Source organism: Paramisgurnus dabryanus, chromosome 15, assembly GCF_030506205.2.
Source record: "Paramisgurnus dabryanus chromosome 15, PD_genome_1.1, whole genome shotgun sequence".
NCBI classification, from domain to species: domain Eukaryota; kingdom Metazoa; phylum Chordata; class Actinopteri; order Cypriniformes; family Cobitidae; genus Paramisgurnus; species Paramisgurnus dabryanus.
In genome coordinates, this window is record NC_133351.1 from 30736274 (window position 1) to 30751454 (window position 15181).

General features: G+C 38.3%; 1 protein-coding gene across 2 annotated transcripts; it reads right to left on the reverse strand.

Moving 5' to 3' along the window:
- Positions 1–97: 97 nt before the first annotated feature.
- On the reverse strand, positions 98–13877 carry slain1a (SLAIN motif family, member 1a). 2 transcript variants are annotated; one of them, XM_065293043.2, is made up of 9 exons: positions 13278–13720; positions 12279–12415; positions 9391–9516; positions 8757–8855; positions 4458–4607; positions 3255–3575; positions 2851–3030; positions 2486–2768; positions 98–2263 (listed from the first exon to the last, which is right to left on the reverse strand). In XM_065293043.2, the coding sequence occupies exons 1-9, from the start codon at positions 13706–13708 to the stop codon at positions 2188–2190; spliced, it is 1803 nt and encodes a 600-aa protein (XP_065149115.1). In that variant the 5' UTR covers positions 13709–13720; the 3' UTR covers positions 98–2187. The 2 variants fall into 2 exon arrangements, with proteins under 2 accessions (XP_065149115.1, XP_065149116.1); XM_065293044.2 differs by lacking the exon at positions 9391–9516 and having other exon boundaries at positions 13278–13877.
- Positions 13878–15181: the final 1304 nt, after the last annotated feature.

The following is a 15181-nucleotide window of genomic DNA, read 5'->3' on the forward strand; positions in this document are numbered from 1 at the left end:
ACCCCCTTAAAGCTTGCCTACTTTCTTAGTAGGCTACCCAAATCACAGGATTCGCACAAACTAATCCTAAGCTTACCTGGCTAGCCAACTAAACAGGCTTCATGGTACAAGCCCCTATTCATTTTGGTCTAGGCCAGTGGTTTTCAAACTGGGGGGTCAACCATGACCCATTGAGATGGTGCCATGGGGCCCCCCGTTTAATGGCCTTTTTTAAAATAATGTGTAATTGAACCTCAAAAAATAATCAGCAGCACAACATTGTATAATTTAATATGTTTGTTTAATTAATTCAAATTTTAAATTTTGGAATGGAAAGTTTTATGTCATAAATATTCTTTGGGGGGCCACGAAGGGGCCACATGCCGAAAAAGTTTGAAAACCACTGACTGGACTAGGCTTTCTTGACTCACACAGAAGGTGTGGTTAACACTGAACAGATGTTTTGCTGCCATCTACAGGAGAAAATAAAGTATAATTATATGACTGAATAATGTTATAAAATATAAGAAACTTTACCTTAACTGTGGTTTTAACTTAAAAACAAAAAATAAATACTAACCCCCAGTATCATAAATAATAAAAATCATAAACTCATTTCATTTGTAATAAATCTTTATAGGTCTTTAAAAATAAATCTTTATTGCCCTGAGGATGGTCTTTTGACCGAAAGCTTGGTGATTAAATTTGCTGTAAGGATTCAAGTGTGAAGACAGTTTATTTATTTTGTAATAAATCTTTATAGGTAAAAAACAGCAAACTGTTATGGACACCCATTGGGTCCAAGGTGAAATGGATGCATGAAAGTATTTTTTTAAAGCTAAGGTAACAGGTGGATTTTAATTGATGATACACGGATGACAAAGGCTGATAAGAAAGGGCAACAGTTACCATTATGGGCTGCGTTTCCCGATAACGTTGTCTCTTAGCGCGCTACGAAGACTCTTAAGTTAAACCTTAAGGTACAACTTAATAACGACGTAGAGCTAAGAAGGTTTCGGGGAACGCAGCCCATGGTCTTTAAGCACAGAATAAAGGGAGACCGTTACTCAAACAGTTGTCAAAGCTCATTGCTAAAAACCAGGAGGTTATGAGTTAATATCTCCCTACAAGTAAGATATTTCCTAGGACACTTCTGTAATTTACTGTAAGTTGCTTTGGAAAAAGTTACTCTTATACTATAAACACTGCTTATTTACCATATTACAAGGTTTCCACTCTTCACCAGATTGACATTTTGTATGTATACAGTTTGCTTTACTTTTAGCTAATCTTGGTTATTTTAATGTGCTTAAATGCATTCAGATACCAGTGTTACACATATATTTCACATATATGCAGGTGCAAAGCTATGCACAAACATAAATAATGTACTTAAGTTGTACAGCAGTCAAATGAACTCTCTATAGTACCATAGTTCCCTTTTATTGACTTCATCTGTTTCAGGCAAGAAACGTATTCTGGCAAAGTTATAATTCACTTCAAAACCCATTTAATTTCCCTTCCATCATAACCCCTGTTTTATAAAAGTGAAACACAATTGTTTCTGATGTGCAAATATGTCATCCACAGTCCTCTACATAATAAGCATCATGTAAACACACAATCTAGAAAGGCTGCATTTGTACATTTAACACTGTTTTGCCATTCATGTAACATAAATTGTTTAAACAAATGCATTAGTCCACATTTCTTAAATGATCACTTTATTTTCTGGTTGCAAAATATTTGCCAACATTATAAAATGGAATGCAAGTGTGCCATTACAGAAATGCTGGCCGTTTAGCCGTTTCTTGCACTATAGGATTTCTAACGTAACAATGCAAGTAAACAGTAAAAGTGCTATTTGGGTAGCAGCAAATACGCCTTATTTAAATCATAATATCAACCAAAAATCTTTGTAATCGTAAAATGAATATTATCACAGTCTATTAATCTTATCATTTGATGCTTGGTATAAGCGATTAAAAATTGTGCTGCAATTTGGGAAATTACTTGCATGTAAACATTTGTATGCATGATGCTCTGGTGTTTAGCCAATAATATTGCATTTGTTAACAGTACTTTCCAACTTCACTTTGAATCGCCATTATGTTCATATTATTTGATTAATTCCACTAAGTTTATAAGCAAAAGGTGTGCCCAGCCAGCTGGGTCCGAAACGATTTAGGACAGTGTGCACAGCAGATCTTAATAGCAGCCATCCCTCCAACTCCCATCACGCAGGGTGCTCAATGCAGCTACACTCTTCGGTGGTGTCAGTAAACTGCAATGAAAGTCATTCACAGACATCAGATTCATCGAGTAGCAAGGCGAAGCACAATGCATGTACAGAAAATTACTCTGAAAATAACTGCAATTTTATTTTTCGTGTTAACATTCAACAAAAAATTATAGTCATAAATTTAGACAAGAATACATAAATAAAACGCTGAGTACTTGAAATGTTGAGTAATAAATTTACAAGAGAAGAGGAGAGAATGCTTACCTGCGTACAGGCTGAGCAATTTTACTGCGTGAAGCACCACTTGTCCCGATAAAAGAGGCCGGTCGAGGTAGAGCACTGCGACTTGTGGTGGAAGGAGTGCTGGGTTTGCTGGGAAGAGGGATACTACTGCTGGGGATACAGTTGAGGCTAACAGAGGAAGGCATTGTGGTGGGACTCTGTATTGTTGGGCTAACATAGGCTGTGGCTTTCAGAGGTGGACGTGTTGTCATTGCGAAGTTGCCAACGCTCTGAACTCGCTGCTGTAACTGACCGGGAGATGGAACTGAAAGAGAAAAGACGGTAATGCATATGACAAATCTAACCATAACTTCATCACGTTTATATTTTGCTTGTATTTGCCTTACTTGCAGACTGTATCTTAGCGAGACCGCTGTGAGAATCGAAACTCTGACTGTTTCGGAGTAACGACAAAGATGAGGTCGATGTGGCATTGTGGCCAGTCAGAGCAGAAACACTGGGCCCGCTAAGTACATTGGGAATGCTGGGAGCTCGAAGTAGGTTTGGCATACTCCTCCGTAACTTGTCTGAAACAGGAAAAATGTCCATGTTGAAACATACAACATACATGTTTTTTTCTTTAAAATAAAAGTATCCACTACATTTATATTTTTATAAAAAAAAAAAATGGTACAAAAGCAGGTGTTACTGGGACTTTTAAAGGTCCTGATATGTACCATTTAGGTACAGGTATGTTTACATTTGGTACCAATTTGAGCTTAATAAAACCATGCACTTTGGGTTATCTGACCTGTAGTGGCTCTGTAACTCTGTGGCTCTGCTGTGCTGGATATGTGTAGTTGCTGGTGGGACAGGCTGTCGAGGTGCTGAGGTGTGGAGGGGCTGCGCCTGCAGTCTTTTGCGCTGAAGAGGCTGTGTGAATGAGACGCGCTGCGCTGCATCGAAGCCGTACGAAAGAGTCGCGGCTGAGGAACCGACAGCTGATCGTATTCCTCTTCTTCCTCCAGGTCAGTCTCACTTCTCATACCCCTGCGAGCACCCGCGTGCACCGAAAAACTGGCGCTACGGCGTGTGGATGTGGCAGCGGTGGTCGCGTACTCCTGTCGTAGACCTAAATGCACACGTACATGACAATGTTTTTTTTTTTATAAGGCAGCTTGCGACCAACATACTGTTTTAGCCCTAAGCCAGACTATTAGCTATAGGATTCATTTTTGATGAGTGCATGCACTTTTTGGAGGTTTAAAAATGGGGCACTATCCACTGCCATTATAGAGCTTAAAGGTGCAGTGTGTAACTTTTCGAAGGAACTCTTGACAGAAATGCTAAATAATATACAAACTATATTATCAGGGGTGTATGAAGACCTTTCATAATGAACCGTTATGTGTTAATTATCTAAGAATGAGACGTTTTTATCTACATACACAGAGGGCCCCCATACATGGAAGTTGCCATTTGTGCCGCCATGTTTCTACAGAAGCCCTTAACAGACAAACTTTTTTACTTTTTTTACATGTTTGTCCAATGCCGGCTACCGTAGCTTCTCTTTGCGTTTCAAAATCGAGGACTGAGCCGTTGGTTACAATTCGCAACCTCACCATTAGATGCCACTAAAATTTACACACTGCACCTTTAAAAAAATAAGGATATTATTTATTATAACTCTTATTGTGTTTGACTGAATAAAGAAAAGTCATATACACCTAGGATGGGTTGAGGGTGAGTAAAAGTGGGATGATTTTCATTTTGGGGTGAACTATCCCTTTAACCTTTTACTTAGTAGTACACAGTGACCATTCACAGAATTGTGAATGTGATCCAGAAACTTTGTTTTTTTTTCCCCTAAAAAATAACACTAATGAATGGTTTCAAAAGACTTTGAATACAGTACGCAGGCTGTATGGACCACGGCTGGCAGTTGTGGTCGCTTAAACATCACAACATTTACCTCAACACATGATTTTCTATAATTGTATTTAAGTGGACTTACTTTCCTCCTGCAGTCGAGCCATGACCTCCACATCTGTCATGTCCTGAATCTTATAGCTCATAGAGATAGAGTCCTCCTCCAGCTCAGAGACACTGAGTTCACTGTCAATGGAAGACTGAGGACTGAGAGGCTGTGGCTGATGAATATTATCTGCAGAAAAAAAACACTTAAACAGTAGGTATACATACACAAGATTGCAAATAGTTTGTTTGTTTCTTTCGTAATGCCAATCCAACATCTATTGCTATATTAATGGCGAGAACAGGTTGATTGCACATAAATTAATCTATACAGAAGTTGATCTACGCACAAGCTGGGGAAGGACACTTTGGCATCTCCAATTCATGTCTTAAAAGAACATGCAAACTACAAACGAACAAACCTCCTTACCCAGCCAAGATTTAATTTGGCGATCTTGTTGCCGTATGGCCGTGAGTGCTACTCACTACTGTGTCACCCTTAAAGGAATGCTGACTTTTTGGAATTTTAGCTTATTCACCATATCCCCCAGAGTTAGATACCTTTTATATCTTTGTGCATCCTGTAACTCTGTCTGATGCACCCACCGCTAGCCTAGCTTAGCACATAGACTTAAAGTAAATGGCTCCAGCTAGCATACTGCTCCCAATAAGTGACAAAATCATGCCAACATTTTCCTATTTATGTGTTATGATTTGTATAGTCACAGCGTGTACAAATAACAAGATCATATGAGACACAGCCATCTTTTAACCGTATATATGCTGGGAACTATATTCTTAAAAGGTGAAGTACTGCTACATGGGCGGAGTGATTCAGAGCGCAACTCTGAGCGTACTTTTTGCTCCTCACCACGGGGCTTCTCTGGTGATTCGAGCAAATCAATCCGCCCTAGTAGCAGTGCTTCACCTTCTAAGAATATAGTTCCCAGTATGTATACTGTTAAAAGATGGCTGTGTATTATACGACATTGAAAGCCAGCACTTAGCGTTTTTCCGCACTCAGTGCTGAGTGCCGAGAGTTGAAAAATATTTAACTTTGGGTGAAAAGCTCAGCTCGTCAATGTCAGTTATCACACAGCTGTCCAATCACCGTGGAGGAGGGGCGGGACAAATATCACAACAACCAATCGGCGCATCATACAACGATTGATAAACAGAATCACAGCAACCAAATCCACTGAAAAAACGCTGCCATTTGGTATCCGCCTGGCATTTTCAACCACATTTAAAAGCTTTGGTGTGCACGCTCCCTTAAGTCCTTGGTCAGTAGTAAATCGCATTTACTACACAGAGCTGTAGTTCACTGACAAGATAGGCCATATAGCACTCATAATCGCCGGCAATTAGTCCGCGATTAAGAACGCAATATGGCCTATCTTGTCAGTTAACTATGTAGGGCTGGGCGATATTCCCAAAAAAATGATCAAGAAAATGTTTTCCATATCAGTCCATATCGATAATTATCGTGATAAATCTTTATAATTTAAAGGCAGATTTTTGCTCCTGAATGAAAGTTGTAAAAACCAGGGGTGCGTTTCCCAAAAGCATCGTTAGCCAACGAACAAAGTAAGTTCCATCATTACTAACATCGTTCAACGATTTGGTGTTTCCCGAAACCATCGTTCAAACAAACATTCGCAAACTGCATTGCTAACTTGTGTCGTTGGAACCACAGCTCTTGACCTGTTGTTAGAAGCATCGTTTCTTGTTATTATCAAATGTGGACTTACGATGATCATGATTTTGAACAAAATAAGCAAAAAACATGTAATACAGTCTATATCCATCATTCTAAATATATTACAATTTTATTTTACGTCTTTAAATTTGTAAACAGAATGAAAGCGCTGCATTTGAAAACTGCGCATGTGCGCAGCCCTACGAGCTTTAAGACCCTGGGGAATCCCTGGGAGGAGTGACGTAAGAGGGAAATTGCGCGTGAATGAAATATCTTGAAAATAAACAATAGATAACTAAATCACGGTAACAAAATCAGTCTTCCGAGGCAATATATGTTATTTACAGCAATAAGCTGACATTAAATCAATTTGCACAGATTAATTAGTACTTCACCTCCCACTTGACATCATCAACTGTGTTGTTCAAACGACGAATGTGCGACAAAGTTACTATGCTTTCGGGAAACAGTCGTGACAAGGTAGTTCGTTTCCCCAACGATGCATCGTACTATGGTCGTTAAGCAACTAGTTAAGTCGTTGTTTGGGAAACGCACCCTAGACCGTTAATAATGGTTTTAAACTACATTTTATTCAGAACATGACAAATACAAATACTAAAATCTTGTTTAAATGTTCAGGCATCTGAATTAAATGTAAATATATTTGTTGAACACATTTCTAAAAAAAAGTAAGTAAGTCTAAGAAAGTAGCAGTCCACTGTCATTTTAAGACCCAAGACTGCTTTAAGTTTCAATATGCTGAGGTACATCCAGCTGTTTATGTTCACTTAAACAAGAAAGAAAACATAGTTCAGTGATCACACATGTGTTATACATATACGAGCTATACACGCTGTATGATTTTCAAGAGCGTCACATTGCTGTGGGAGCGCACACTTATACAGTATATTCACTAGGGGTGTCACGATTCTCCAAATCCTCGAATTCGATTACATTTTCGATTCCAAGGTCACGATTCGATCCGATTCTCGATTTTTACATATATTTTTTTTAAAGACAAAAATGATATGCCATTATTTATTATTATTATTATATTTTAACATTAACATGCACATTGCACAACTCGCATGGGGGTTTGTGGGCTTCACTTAACGCGAGAGCTTGTAGAGAGGATTCCTTCTTGCACGCACATGGACTTAATGCACATGTACTTAATGCGCGTGTCTTGGACTCATAGCATCTGAAATAAATCCAGCATCATACGCAGCTGCGCTTCTCTCTGTCTCACGTGCACGCGCTCTCGCATCTGTCCAAAGTCTAAACATTAACTAAAGTAGTAATCCTTATGTATTTGTTCAGTTTCATGCGTTTCATGCGAGCTGAGGCAAACTATCCCTTTTGTTTCAAATATAATCTGCTGCATCTGCTCTGTCCAAAGTCAGATCACTAGGTAGTAATCCTGTTTATGATATGCATTTCAAGGAGTTGTAGCATCCCTCGTGTTTAAAATATGATCACGTTCCGCTGGAGAGATGTTTTTAAAGGCATCTCTGAGAGTTTTTTTCCCTCTCTTGGCAAGCCCACCGGACGTGACATGGGGGCGTGGCAGCATCGACGATCCCATTTTTTAATTCGAAGTTCGAAGCTGTGACTTAATTTCGATCGATTTCGATTTAAAATCGAAATCGTGACACCCTTAATATTCACTGTGGTGGTGGATCGGCTGTTTTTCTTTTTTTTGTGACATTTGTGAATGTCATGTAAAGCTTTCCTTTTAAAGCTGTGCGGAGGTGTGCGCGTGCAAGGCGGACGCTGAAAGAGAGTACAGTATACTGTATCTATTTTGTTTGCTGTGTTCCGGGCTTTGACGAACCGTGTTTGCGCATCCAATATTACACAAAAGGAAAATGTTTCAGCGCATTTGGATTCCATGATTCCGTCCGCGTTATCCGCATCACGAAAATCATTTATAAACTAATAAATGAATAACTTGCCTCATCTTACTCCACTCCTTTAAGTCTAACTGACACTGTGATTGTAAACCAAGATCATGTGATGCCTTCGGAAGTGCTTGCACAACATTTCGCACAGTGCGTAAACATCATTATCGTTTCATCTGAAAAATTCATATCAGTTATCGAATTATCGCCCAGCACTAGAACTATGGCTCTGTGTAGTAAATGCCGCTCCATCTGAAAAAGCAGGTGATGGCGATTTACTACTTATCAAGGAACCGGCTTTACTGACAAGATGCGCGTAATAATAGCATGTGATTAATCGTGTAGCACTACTTGTATGTGTCTGGCAACCCTAAAGGGGGATAGGGGAAAAACGTCTCTAATATTTTTAGACTGCAGTACATAGTTCAACCACTAGAAGTCAAATGTTCCATACAGCTCCTTTAAACTTTGTTATCAAATACACGTCAGGACTTTCTTTGAGGTTCTTTTTAAAATCTCTTACTAATGTCTGTTATGGAAAAAGTTCTGTCAAATCCAGCAAGATTTTTAATGAAAGTCTTAATAGCCTGTTAACCTTTAAACAAAAACTGTAATCAATGTACAATGTGCATCAGACTATACGAAAATGTACGAATTATTTTCTCTAAATACACACGTTTTCAGACAAAGGAAAGACGTGCATGATTTATAGAGGATGATGGGAGATGGTCAGGCTTACTGTGTGAAGCCGTGTGGTAGAGAAATGTGGGAGATCTCTCGGTTAGACTTGAACAGTTCCTCGCTGTGCCAGACTGCTGGTGATGTAGTGAAGACGGATCTGTATCAGAAAAGACATTATAGAATAAGCAGATGCAGAGTAAAAACACATTTTAATTTGATGTCCGGATGTCCCTGCATCTTAACTAAAATGAATCAATTTAAATTAGGAACCATTTAATGCAATTGTTGTGAATCGGTGGAAAAAAATTGTGCATAATAACAAATGGCTAAATAACACTCTCCATACCTATAGTTTCTGATGTCAAAAGATGCGTCCATACAACTATATGGTTTTTAGTAGCCTACATCTTTGGCACTGTATTCTATCACTATATGATGTCTAATGAAGCTTCATGACAGCACTGTTGCCCTAATGCATACATTTAGTCTAACAAGCATGTTTTCATGGAACATATGGCGTGACAGAATTTAACAAAACATGAAAATATGTTTTTTTTATCAAACACCTAAAACATGTACTGTATAAAGTATACACCGCATTTATTAACAGTTAGAGGTGGAGAAGAATATTAATCAGAAAGCAATCATTAGTCTTGTGTTACATTGCATAGCAGAACTGTTACCCGTGTTACCTGTTGGTTCAGTTAATGCAGGTTTAGTAAAGGGTTTAGAACAGCTGGTTACAGATGAGAGTCCATCAACAGGGCTGTAAAGAGCGCTTGAAGCACAGTTCGTGAGGACCCCTCTCCATCTTTTGGCTAATGGGAATAGGGAAATGTAATTATTAAAAATAAATAATATTACATATAAGTATAGTTAGTATTTAGGGACGACAGGGGCTGGTTGTCACACCGGTAAGTTACAAATACAATATATGAGGAGCTCAGATAGAAAAGACACTAAACTCCATATTCGTCAAAAATGAGATAATGATATTGATTCAATGCTCTCAGCATGAATGATATGTTCATCAAATACTTCCGCTTCAAATTCGCTTAATCCCATTCAGAAATACTGCTTTGTTGGCATAATCCGCTATACATAGATTTTTTTGTGTATGAACAATGGCGTGCAATAACCATAGATCACATTTAAACTTGTCCCTTATGAGTACTTGGACCTGAATACAACCCAAATGTGGCAGTCACATGGATCACAGCGCCCCCTTATGTTTTTGTTTCAATTTCTTCATTTTTACATTCTGACTTTAACTATTTGCAATGTTGTGTCATTAATGATTTTTTAGAATTGGAGGTTTTTGCATGCACTTAGATGATTTTGCAGAGAAAGCCAGTCAAATTTGTTTAATGCAAAAAAAATGACATTTGTTAAAATAATGCATTCAGTTACTGATTAATAACCTTTTAATTGCCAAAATTACAGAAAACGAAGAAAACATGTCAGACGCAATTTAAAGGGTTTTGCGTCTGAACCCTAGCCTGGTTAGCCAGACCTACATCAAGATGTAAGGTCTGGCAACTCTTCACACAAACGGCTCAATGCAAGGGGCGGGATATAAGGTTGTCCCTTAAAATGCCTCTGCACGCAATAGGATAGCGATATGACCAATCAGAGCAACGAAGAAGGTGACGTAGTTACCGTAACCAGTCGGCAAAACTCCAAACACATCTTTCTTGCTTAAAAAGGACTTCAGTAGGGTTATTTGCTCTTCTCTCAAAGAAAAACATAAGTCTAAGTCCTCCAGAGTCGCGGCCAAAGCCGCTTCAAAAGAAAGCTGTTCGCCAGCAGCAGCAGCCATTCTTTGTTTTCAAGTAGGAACCGTTGCAGCTCTGTCGTCATCATGTTAAGCCCGCCCCACAGACGCTACACACGATGTGATTGGCCTGACCAAATTTTGGTTTTTGGACCGGTTAAGTGTATTGTGAGTGCCTAGACTAAACCCTGGCAGCAAATATATTTTGCGGCCGCTAGGGTGCGTCTAGATTTCTAGGCTATCTGAACCCCTAATATACTAAACAGTAAAATAATGAAAATGAGGATTTGAACACCTACACCTGCTATTTTACAAGTTAGCTGATAGACAGGTGTTCAAATAATTATTTGCAGCTGTATCATACAAATAAATAGTTAAAAAATCATACATTGTGATTTCTGGATTTGATCATGTCTCTCACAGTGGACATGCACCTATTTCAATTTCAGAACCCTCCATGATTTCTAAGTGGGAGAACTTCTAAAATAGCAGGGTGTTCAAATACTTATTTTCCTCACTTTATGTATAAAAAAATCTCTTAAATTACAAATTTAAAACCACTAAATTATTATAAATTCTATTCTCCAAAATAAAATGTTAACATCATGATATTGTTGTTACATTGTTTATTGCCAGTTGTTATTTTAACGGCCAAAACAGTCTTGTAGCCACGTCTTTAAAAGGCTGGAGAAAAATATTTCAGCTTCTGCATTTTTGTAATTCATTAATAAAAACGAAATGTTGAATCTTAGTTATTGGTATTCAAACAGAGCACCTGACAAATGCAAATGTATTTAAAACTGTCCTGGACATCGGGAATTGAATTATTCCTTTGGATTAGTCCATATATAAATTATGTATGAGGAGGGACATATACAGAGATATGTGTTGTGAATTTGCAGGCACTGAGCTTTTGAAAGGCCAGATTCAGTAAGCCTGGCTGTGTGCTAATGGGTCATGAATACAGCTTTGTTCAGGCGGCCTGTGAAAACCTTTGTTTTTGCGGGCAATCATGAATGCTTGTTTTTAGCCCTGTTGGAAAGGCTAATTGTCAAAGTACACACAGTTTATCCTCATATGATCGCCTCCCTAAGACGAATCGCTTTGCTGTTTATAAGTCGCTTTGGATAAAAGTGTCTGACGCCTGTAAATGTGAATGGACCAAAAAGTATTGTGGTTTGTGTGAATACCGATATATTTATTTGAATGCCTGGTATAAATAGATTTCTATATAAATGGTTTCTATGGTTACCATACTGTCCGCAAGCAAATGAACATGCACAGAAGTACATCTGTAGGGATCACATTAACAAAAATACATCTCATGCTATTTGTATCCTGGGGTTATCTTCTTGCAATTGAATTAACATAACAGTGCTACTGTATGCTAACTTTCCTCACAATCTTAATTTGTGTGGTGACGTTCTCATCAGTCCTATTCCAAGCTTTTTAGTAGGCTACAATGATCTTGTTTGCAGGTTTCCGGTAAGAGCATGGCACTAGCAAGGTCATTAGTCTGATTTCAATGCACATATTTGTAAAATGTACAGGTTGAATGCATTGTATGATATTGCTCAGAGTGCTCAAATGTAAATTTGCCTTTTGCTTTCTATCCAATTCCAGATTTAAAATCGCAGGTTTGACATTGCAGATTGAAACGTATCGGTCAGCCACCAAAAAAGAGCTGACAAAGTGAAATGTCAGACATTACAAATGATATTTATGAGATTGGTGGAAGATAATGCTGACACATACCTTAGGTTTGTAATTACTATAGGTCTATACATAGTGGACAGTGCTTGGTACCTTGGTCCAGTTTGTAGCACAATGAGCGTTTGGCTAATTCCACCTCCGGTTTGGGGTTGTCCAGTACATGTCTACACCACTGAAGAGGGCTCAGGAGAAGATGAGAAAACAGCTTGGCTTTTGGAGACACATATAACCTGGTTGCATAAAACATAAACTTGGTCAAAGCAAGCAGATGTGAATATACAAACTATATATTTTTTATTTTCTGAATGTCCCAGAGACAGATATACCCTTTAATATCCTGAGACATGCTGTAGTAAAATATATACTCTAAAAGATGCTGGTTTATTTTCAACAGAGCGATGGGTCAAAAAGGGACCAATACAGCTTTTCGGGGTAAAATAATCCAGAAAATTTTTACCCAATTTGACCCAACAATGGGTATAAACAACCCAGCATTGTAGACTGAAAGAACCCAGCATATTGTTGGTTAAATTACAACCCAACGCATTGGGTTCAGCCCTTTTTGACACAACACTGGGTTAAAAAAAAAACCATCATGGAGTGTTCAAGTGTATACAAGGTATCTATTGTCCCATCACAAAGAGATGATGAGCTAAATTTGTTATTTTTCTCTGTAGTGCACCAAACCATTTCTTTTGTTATGGCAAAATCAAAACACAAATCTACATAGATTTTTAACAGGGGTACAAATAACTGCATATATTAACAGTGCCCCAACAAACACACAAGTACAAATTGTGTCAAGAAAATATGGACATTTTTACGTCACCATGCAAGAGATAGCAACATAATCTGATCAACTATAGCCTATTACTAAAATAGCTTCCATCCTTTTTGGTCTTTCATGCACACATTAACCTAACAATAAACCCAAAAAATATATCAAGTCAACTTCACATTCCGTTTTTTTTATGTGTCTGTGAAAAAGAGCGAGGAGGCACGTGTTACCAAAGTAACAATAACATGGTTATCTATTATTAATAGCCTATGCAAAACGGAAATGATATGGATGCAAACAGCATCAGACAGTACCAGTTATGATCAGATTCTCCATCGCAGGAAAGAACAACATCAATATCCAGAATTTCCACCTCATCCAGTACAGTAGCATCATCCACAGCAGCATCACTCACTGACTGCGGATGGAAATATGGATAGCGTTCCTCTGATGTGCCTAATCCATACGAGCAGGAAAGTCTGGACGGAGGTGACACGCCGTAATTCCCCGTGTAATACGGAGCGGTGTCTGGGCCGATGATACAGGCCGGTGTCGGTGACGATGACAGTCGGGCGCTGGAGGTGCAATTGTTCGCCACGTTTGCTCTCGTCCGCAGCTGTTCGTTTTGTCTCTCCAATTTTCGGACGAGCTCTTGAAGCTTTTTCACCTCCAGCTCCGCGTTCATCATCTTACTGTTGCCGTTGACGTCCGTCATCGTTCGGGGATTGAGAAATAGTCCGTCCATTGAATAAGAAAATCATAGGAACAGTAGTAAAATGGTGGCGGTGTGTTGTTTACCCTGTATGCCCGCTCGCGCTGCTTTCAGACGGGATGCACGCTGCCTCTCAGATGCTGATGCTCGTGCTACTGCCAGTCTGTTTGTCTCCTCCCCTCGGTTTAAAACATAAACCAGTCACAATACAGCAGTTTTTCGGAAGGCATTAAGACTTTTCTAAGAATTTCCTACATTTTCATGATAGGCCTATGTTTATTGTGTGGATAAAACATTAATAACCTATGGATAGGATCTCTTAACTGGAATTGTGTGGCATACAGTTCAGCCATCTACTGCATAGGCTATTTAAAAAAAAAAAGTTTACATTTTTTTGTAGTCACCATGTATTTTTTGTTTGTTTTTTTATTGATTACCATTAGCAAAACTACACTGTCAAGATAAATAGTAAGTTGACATGACTTGTAAGTCTGAGTTGATTTAACAAAAAATATAAGACAGCAAAGATTTTTTGCATGATTTTAGTACAGTAGCCCTGCTGAAAAAACCAGCATACCAGCAAGACCAGCATATGTTGTGTTTTGATGCTGGTTTGCTAGTGAACACCAGCTAAACCAGCACCAGCATTAGCACCAGCTAAACCAGCACCAAACCAGCATTAGCACCAGCTAAACCAGCATTAGCACCAGCATCCCATGCTGGTCATACCAGCATATGTTGTGTTTTGGTGCTGGTATGCTGTGACCACCAGCTAAACCAGCATAGACCAGCATAATTCCCATGCTGGTTTGATGCTGTTTTTTTTTCAGTAGGGAGGCTAACCATAACTGTAGTAAAACCATAACTAATTTTCAAATAGAATTTTAAAGGGGACATATAATGAAAATCTGTTTTTTTCCATGTTTAAGGGTTATAATTGGGTCCCCAGTGCTTATGTCAACCTAGAAAATGTGAAAAAGATCAACCCAGTAAAACATTCTCTGCAAGCAAGTGCTCATTGATATATAGCTCATTGAAATTTAGCTCCCCTTGTTATGTCAGAAGGGGATAAAACCACCCCTAAATCTGCACTATCCAACCACGACACTGCCTTTTAGTGCAGAAATCAGCTCATTTGCATTTATAAGGACACACCCCAAAACTGCACATTTTTGCTTACGCTCACAAAGTGTCAATGTTAAAATAAATTATCTATTATGATATTTTGAACTAAAACTTCACATATGTACTCTGGGGACACCAATGATTTATTTAACATCTTAAAAAGTCCCCTAAAGCGAAATGTCCCCTTTAAATATATTTCAAAATATACAAAAAATGGCAAAAAAATTATTTGCTGAAATATACTTTTAACATTTTTTATAAAAATGTTTTTTTCTTAAATATATTTTTGACCAATATATTTTGAAATATATTTATTTATAATTTATTTTAAAAAGAAATATATTTTAAAGCATTTATATTCACGTTGCATTGGAAGAAAAA

Excerpts from the sequence above, each read along its gene's own strand:
- slain1a (XM_065293043.2), bottom strand. The coding sequence starts at position 13,708 with ATGGACGGACTATTTCTCAATCCCCGAACGATGACGGACGTCAACGGC. Across the intron at positions 12,416-13,277 it reads GGAGAATCTGATCATAACTG|GTTATATGTGTCTCCAAAAG; the intron begins GTACTGTCTGAT and ends TTATGCAACCAG. Across the intron at positions 8,856-9,390 it reads TGCATTAACTGAACCAACAG|ATCCGTCTTCACTACATCAC; the intron begins GTAACACGGGTA and ends TTTCTGATACAG.